This window comes from Sapajus apella, unplaced genomic scaffold (genome assembly GCF_009761245.1).
Source record: "Sapajus apella isolate SASKATOON/1434 unplaced genomic scaffold, GSC_monkey_1.0 scaffold10, whole genome shotgun sequence".
NCBI classification, from domain to species: Eukaryota; Metazoa; Chordata; class Mammalia; order Primates; family Cebidae; genus Sapajus; species Sapajus apella.
Genome location: NW_022436950.1, coordinates 21,236,881 through 21,244,141, shown reverse-complemented (window position 1 = coordinate 21,244,141; position 7,261 = coordinate 21,236,881). Strand labels below are relative to the sequence as shown.

General features: G+C 53.2%; 1 protein-coding gene and 1 long non-coding RNA gene across 9 annotated transcripts in view; one reads left to right on the top strand and one right to left on the bottom strand.

Annotated features, from left to right (window-relative positions):
• LOC116551792 overlaps nucleotides 1–875 on the bottom strand; it is a 17,619-nt gene extending 16,744 nt beyond the window's left edge. The window contains exon 1 of the long non-coding RNA XR_004269067.1: nucleotides 731–875. This is a non-coding gene — a long non-coding RNA (uncharacterized LOC116551792). The remainder of the gene's footprint in view (nucleotides 1–730) is intronic.
• The window catches only part of SLC11A1 (solute carrier family 11 member 1), an 11,562-nt gene continuing 4,477 nt past the window's right edge, over nucleotides 177–7,261 (top strand). For 2 of the 8 annotated variants that reach the window (XM_032278229.1, XM_032278228.1), the window contains exons 1-7: nucleotides 187–855; nucleotides 1,520–1,639; nucleotides 3,123–3,229; nucleotides 3,656–3,726; nucleotides 4,061–4,128; nucleotides 4,298–4,453; nucleotides 6,110–6,268. In XM_032278229.1, the coding sequence (XP_032134120.1) occupies nucleotides 784–855; nucleotides 1,520–1,639; nucleotides 3,123–3,229; nucleotides 3,656–3,726; nucleotides 4,061–4,128; nucleotides 4,298–4,453; nucleotides 6,110–6,268 (753 nt within the window). In that variant the 5' untranslated portion in view covers nucleotides 187–783. Of the gene's footprint in view, nucleotides 856–1,519; nucleotides 1,640–3,122; nucleotides 3,230–3,655; nucleotides 3,727–4,060; nucleotides 4,129–4,297; nucleotides 4,454–6,109; nucleotides 6,269–7,261 lie in introns of all 8 variants that reach the window. The other 6 variants (XM_032278233.1, XR_004269065.1, XR_004269066.1 and 3 more) reach the window with 6 other exon arrangements.

Here is a 7,261-nt window from a genome sequence, read left to right as displayed (position 1 = left end):
TTTTTTTTTTTTTTTTTTTTTTTGAGATGGAGTCTCACACTGTCGCCTGGGCTGAAGTGCAATGGTGCGATCTCTGCTCACTGTAACCTCCGCCTCCCAAATTCAAGCAATTTCCTTGCCTCAGCCTCCCAAGTAGCTGGGATTACAGGCGCCCACCACCACTCCCAGCTAAGTTTTTGTTTTTGGTAGAGACAGGGTTTCATTATGTTGGCAAGGCTGGTCTCAAACTCCTGACTTCGTGATATGCCCGCCTCTGCCTCCCACCGTGCCTGGCTCTTTAGCAGATTTCTAAGTCGACAGGCCATGCCCAGGAACAGGGTGGGGGAACCATAGTCTCAGCGGACCACAGAGAGGAGGCCCTGTGGTCGGAAAAGGAGTTGGGGAGGAAGGAGCTGGGCCAGGGAGGTTTGGTCCCTTTACCTCCCTAGACAGGCTCCTGTGGGGGCTCTGAGGCCCTGACAAGTCAGGGCTTGAGAGGGGCAGGCAGTTCAGGTGCAAGTTGGCTGCTGAGCTTAACGGATCCAGAAAGCAGCTCCTCTGTGACTCATCAGAGCCTGCTGCTTCCACCACCCGTGTCCTCCCCAACCCCTGGGTGGCAGACCCAGGAACGGGCCATAGAGGGGAGGGCTGGGCTGATGAGCCTATTGGGGGTCCTCTTGGGGATGACCAAAGCCAGGTGCCACCATCCCTATACCCAGGACCCCCTCACTCTATTCCACCACCCCCCCACAGGGCACCTTCAGTCTGCAGAAGCTGTGGGCCTTCACCGGGCCCGGCTTCCTCATGAGCATTGCTTTCCTGGACCCAGGAAACATCGAGTCGGATCTTCAGGCTGGCGCCGTGGCTGGATTCAAAGTAACTGAGTTGGGACCTGAGCAGGGACACCTTCAAGAGGGAGGTGACCAGGCTAAGTGCTGGAGGCCCCTGCTGGCCATGTGTCTCCAGTGTGGCCTGGGAGCTAGTGTTAAGTTCGAATGGGCCCGAAAAGGGTTACCAGGGTAGCCCTGCCAGAAGGTGGGGCATCTGTGGGGGGTGGGGGATTGGGCATCTGTTGGGGGTGGGGGATTGGACCTCTCTTTAAAAAAAAAATTCATTGATTGATTTTATTTTTTGAGACAGAGTCTCACTCTATTGCCCAGGCTGGAGTGCAGTGGAGAGATCTTGGCTCACTGCAATCTCTGCCTCCCGGGATCGAGCGATTCTCCTGCCTCAACCTCCTGAGTAACTGGGACTACAGGCACACACCACCACGCCCGGCTACTTTTTGTGATTTTAGTAGAGGCAGGGTTTCACTATGTGGGCCAGGCTGGTCTCAAACTCCTGACCTCAAATGATCCGCCTGCCTCGGCCTCCCAAAGTGCTGGCGTTACAGGCGTTAGCTACCAGCGCCCAGCCAGGATGGGCCTCCATTTCTCCCACCCTCTCCCCAAGGAATGTCCTTGGTTAGAGGGTACCACCAGCTCAGGGGCTTTCTGAGGCTGGCCTCTCTGGCTGAAGGCCTCTCCCTGCCTCCTCACAGCTTCTCTGGGTGCTGCTCTGGGCCACAGTGTTGGGCCTGCTCTGCCAGCGACTGGCTGCCCGTCTGGGCGTGGTGACAGGCAAGGACTTGGGCGAGGTCTGCCATCTCTACTACCCTAAGGTGAGCTTGTGGGACCTGGACAGGGAGGACCACTGGCCCCAAACCCCAAACAGCCATTTTCAGCTTCCACAATCAAATAAATACTTCATCTCACACGGGCATCCCAAGTCCATCTGTTTTTTCACTGTGTATGTAGTTGTTATTATTTTTTTTTTTTTCAGTCAGAGTCTCGCTCAGTTGCCCAGTCTGGAGTACAATGGCTAGATCTCATCTCACTGTAACCTCCACCTCCCAAATTCAAGCGATTCTCCTGCCTCAGCCTCTCAAGTATCTGAGATTACATGTGCCCACTACCGTGCCTGGCTAATTTTTGTATTTTTAGTAGAGAGGGGGTTTCACCATGTTGGCCAGGCTGGTCTTGAACTCCTGACCTCAGATGATCCATCTACCTCAGTCTCCCAAAGTGCTGGGATTACAGGCATGAGCTACCGTGCCCAACCCCAATTCCATTTGATAGATGAAAAGACTGAGGCTCAAACTCACAGCACACAGCCTAGAGGGACATAAGAGGCATGTCATTTTACAGAAGGGGTAATTCAAATTTGGGAATGTGATGTGTCCAAGACAAAAAACAGGGAGGCATCAGCTCAGGAATGGTCATTGGCTGGGATGGACCCTGTTGTGAGTGTCCAGTTAGGAAAACAGAAATTATATCACTAGACATTTCAAAGGTATTGAATGCAGGGATTGAAAGGTTTGGGAGGGCTGGAGGAGCAACGGGAGAGGGTGTCACCCAAAGATCAGAAAACCTGCTGCGTTCCTGGCACAAGCCCGAGTCATCCTTTGCTGCTGAGCCCCTGGAAGCATTACTGATGCCAATGAAATGGCCGCTAGTGCTACCAGAGCACAGGTTGCCTCGTGCCACTGCTAGAAATACCATCAGAATCAGGGGGAAAAATCGCTTATCTCAGCCAGGCAGGCGGAGTGGCTCACGCCTGTAATCCCAGCACTTTGGGAGGCCGGGGCGGGCAGACTGCCTGAGCTCCGGAGTTTGCGACCAGCCTGGGCAACACAGTGAAACCTTGTCTCTACTAAAATACAAAAAAATTAGATGGGCATGGCAGCGTGCCCCTGTAGTCCTGGCAACTTGGGAGGCAGAGGCAGGAGAATTGCTTGAACCTGGGAGGCGAAGTTTGCAGTGAGCAGAGATCGAGCCACTGCACTCCAGCCTGGGTGACAGAGCAAGACTCCATCTCAAAAAAAAACAAACCAAAAAAAATACTCACAACCCTGGGGACTTGGCTGTTGTGAGTGTCACAACAACAACACCACCACCACCAAAAAGGTTTCTCTCTGCCTTTCCATCTCCTGTAAGCTCTTCCTACATAACGAAAATGGAAGCCAGTTGGCAAGACTGTCTTGTAAATGTAGTTTGCAGGCTTCTGGCCCAGCAGCACAAGGAGTATGGAGAGATGCACATAAGGCTGAGACCACAGACAAATAACCCGCCCACCCTTGATGAAGGATGATCTCCTCCCCATAGGTGCCCCGTACCCTCCTCTGGCTGACCATCGAGCTAGCCATTGTGGGCTCCGACATGCAGGAAGTCATCGGCACAGCCATTGCATTCAATCTGCTCTCAGCTGGACGGTACCACCCCAGTGTGACCCAGCCCTTCAGGCAGAGGCCAGGAACAGCTGCTGCTACTTCCCCCACCGCCCGCCTTGTCCCTCCCCGAGTCTATGTTATCCTGCTGTCCCCTCTGACATAGGGCTGCTGCTCTATTTTCCAGAAATGTAAAGTGATTTGTCTAAAGTCACGCAGATATGAGTCATGCAGGACTTTGGGACTGCAGCCCCAAACTCCCTGCCACACCGGGTGCTAGGCTAGGAGAGCTCTAGCTATGCCCTGCCTCGAGTGTTCTATGCCACACTCCCAGTCCCCTTGCCCTAGCTGTCTGGGGGCGCTTGGGGTCCTGCTCCCAGGAGGCCAGATTCCTGTCTCCAGCCCTGAGGCTACCTAGGAGTTAGTGACTCCTGGACCAGGCTGGGCTGACCCTGGCCACTCTGGTTTCAGAATCCCGCTCTGGGGTGGCGTCCTCATCACCATCGTGGACACCTTCTTCTTCCTTTTCCTCGATAACTATGGTGGGTGCACACCCCACCTCATAGGGGAGTGGTGGTGGTGACCGTGCTGGACTAGGAGAAGGGCTCTGACATCGGGCTGCCTGGGGGCGCACCTGAGCCCCCTCACCCTCGCTGGGTGGCCTCTGGAAAGTTACGTGAACATCTCTTCCTTCACCTGTAACATGGGGAAGTAATAGCACAGACATCAGAGGGTGATCGTAAAGACTGAGTGAGGTCACGTATGTTAAGCGCTTGGCACTGTGCCTGGAAGCGCTGGTAGTATTAGCCATTACGAATTGTTAATGTTACAGATGTTTTTCTTTAGTTTGTTTGGTTTGTTTGTTCTGCCCTGTAGGGTTGCGGAAGCTGGAGGCTTTTTTTGGACTGCTTATAACCATTATGGCCTTGACCTTTGGCTATGAGGTAGGAAGCCAGTGCTTCAACCCCCTGCGCACCTCCCAAGATCATTTCTCTCCCCTTCCCTCTGCCCCCTAGCTGCGGGGGACTGGGATGGGCATGGAGGCTGAGAAGCGGTGGCCGCGGCGTGGTTGCGAGGGGGCGGGGCTTGTCATGACCGGGCTCCTCCCTGCAGTATGTGGTGGCGCGTCCTGCTCAGGGAGCGCTTCTTCGGGGTCTGTTCCTGCCCTTGTGCCCGGGCTGCGGCCACCCCGAGCTGCTGCAGGCGGTGGGCATTGTTGGCGCCATCATCATGCCCCACAACATCTACCTGCACTCGGCCCTGGTCAAGGTGAGCAGAGGGGAGGGGAAGGTAGACCCCTAACTCAGTCGGAGCCATGCTGGCCCCGAAAGTAAACAGAGGAAAGAATTATAGGCTGGGCGCGGTGGCTCAGGTCTGTAATCCCAGCACTTTGGGAGACTGAGGTGGGAGGATCACGAGGTCAGGAGTTCGAGACCAACCTGTAATCCCAGCTATTCGGGAGGCTGAGGGAGGAGAATCGCTTGAACCCACGAGGCGGAGGTCGTGATGAGCAAAGATAGAGCCAAAAAAATGATAGGGCCAGGTGAGGTGGCTCATGCCTGTAATCCCAACACTTTGGGAGACTGAGGCAGGTGGATCGCTTGAGCCCAGGAGTTGGAGACCAGCCTGGGCAACATGGTGAAACCCCATCTCTACCAACAAAAAATAAAAAATAAATTAGCTAGGCATTGTGTATACATGTAGTCCTAGTTACTCGGAAGGCCAAGGCTTGAGCCGGACAGGTAGAGGCTGCAGTGAGCTGATATCCCACCACTGTACTCCAGCCTGAGCGACACAGCAAGACTCTGTCTCAAAAAAAAAAAAAAAAAATTAGCCGAGCATGTTGGCTCACACCTGTAATGCCAGCACTTTGGGAGGCTGAGGTGGGCAGATCATGAGGTCAGGAGATTGAGACCATCCTGGCCAACGTAGTGAAACCCCATCTCTACTAAAAATACAAAAATTAGCTGGCGTGGTAGCGTGCACCTGTAGTCCCAGCTACTTGGGAAGCTGAGGCAGGAGAATTACTTGAACCCAGGAGATGGAGGTTGCAGTGAGCCAAGATTGTAGTACTGCACTCCAGCCTGGTGACAGAGCAAGACTCCATCTCAAAAAAAAAAAAAAAAAAGATTGTGAAAGGGACTCTGAAATAAACAAAACAGAGAAAGATGACAGAGAATGACTGAAAGTTGGGGAGGCAGATCAGGGATATTATATTACAAGCAGAAGGAAAGCAGGTGCAAAGACCATGAGGCAGAAATGAACAAGGCTTGGGTCCCTAGCAGTGGCTCATGCCTGTAATCCAGCACTTTAGGAGGCCAAGACAGGAGAATTGCTTGAGCCCAGGAGTTCAAGACCAGCTTCAGCAAGACCCTGTCTCTACAGAAAATTTAAAAATTAACGGGGTGTGGTGTGTGTCTGTGGTCCCAGCTACTCAGTAGGCTGGGACAGGAGGATCACTTGAGCCCATGAATTGGAGGCTGCAGTGACTCATGCACTCCAGCCTGGGTGATAGAACAAGACCTGTCTCTAAAAAATAAAATAATGGCCAGGCGCAGTGGCTCATGCCTGTAATCCCAGCACTTTGGGAAGCCAAGGCAGGCGGATTACCTGAGGTCAGGAGTTCGAGACCAGCCTGGCCAACATGATGAAACCCTGTCTCTACTAACAATACAAAAAAATTAGCTGGGCAGGGTGGAAGTCACCTGTAATTCCAGCTACTTGGGAGGCTGAGGCAAGAGAATTGCTTGAATCCAGGAGGCGGAGGTTGTAGTGAGCTGAGATGGCGCCATTGCACTTCAGCCTGGGCGACAGAGTGAGACTCTGCCTCAGGAAAAAAAAAAAGAAAGAAAGAAATGTGAGGGTGGGGACACTGCGGCAGCTCTGAGGGACCTTGGCCCTTCCCTCCCCCTTTGACCTTCATAGTCTCGAGAGATAGACCGGGCCCGCCGAGTGGACATCCGAGAAGCCAACATGTACTTTCTGATTGAGGCCACCGCCGCCCTCTCTGTCTCCTTTCTCATCAACCTCTTTGTCATGGCTGTCTTTGGGCAGGCCTTCTACCAGCAAACCAACCAGGCTGCGGTGAGTCAAACTTTTCCCTGCCCCTAAGACCACACCCATACTCATGTCCTGTAAGCCTTGCTGAGGACCCTAGGCAATACAGCTGAGCCCTTCTGAGTCTTTGCCCTGATCATCTTCCCTGTCGGTAGATATCATTCATTCAGCCAATAATTATTGAGCATTTGTTATGTACCAAATGCATCTTAGACCCTGGAGATACAGCAGTCAATGCTACAAAGACCCTGCTCTCTTGCAGCTTAAATAGGGAGGGAGGTGAGCAGACAGGAATGAATACCAGAGGGAAGTGCAGAGTGGGAAGAAATAAAGGGGGTGGGTCAGGCTTGGTGGCTCATGCCTGTAATCCCAGCACGTTGGGAGACTGAGGCGGGCGGATCACGAAGTTAGGAGATCGAGACCATCCTGGCCAACATGGTGAAATCCCATCTATATTAAAATACAAAAATTCAGCCAGGAGTGGTGGTGCATGCCTGTAGTCCCAGATACTCAGGAGGCTGAGCAGGAGAATTGCTTGAACTTGGGAGGCAGAGGTTGCAGTGAACCGAGATGGCGCCACTGCACTCCAGCCTGGCGACAGAACAAGACTGCATCAAAAAAGAAGAAAGGAAGGAAGGAGGGAAGGAAGGAAGGAAGGGAGGGAGGGAGGGAGGGAGGGAGGGAGAGAAAAGAGGCCGGGCGGTGGTTAACATTTAAAGAAAGGAAAGGAAAGAGGCCGGGCGCAGTGGTTCACACTTGTAATCCCAGCACTTTGGGAGGCAGAGGTGGGTGGATCACCTGAGGTCAGGAGTTCAAGACCAGCCTGGCCAACATGGTAAAACCCCATATCTACTAAAAATACAAAAATTAGCTGGGTGCGGTGGTGCATACCTATAATCCCAGCTACTCGGGAGGCTGAGGCAGAATTGCTTGAACCTGGGAGGCGGAAGTTGCAGTGAGCTGAGATCGCACCACTGCACTCCAGCCTGGGCAACAAGAGCGAAACTCCGTCTCAAAAAA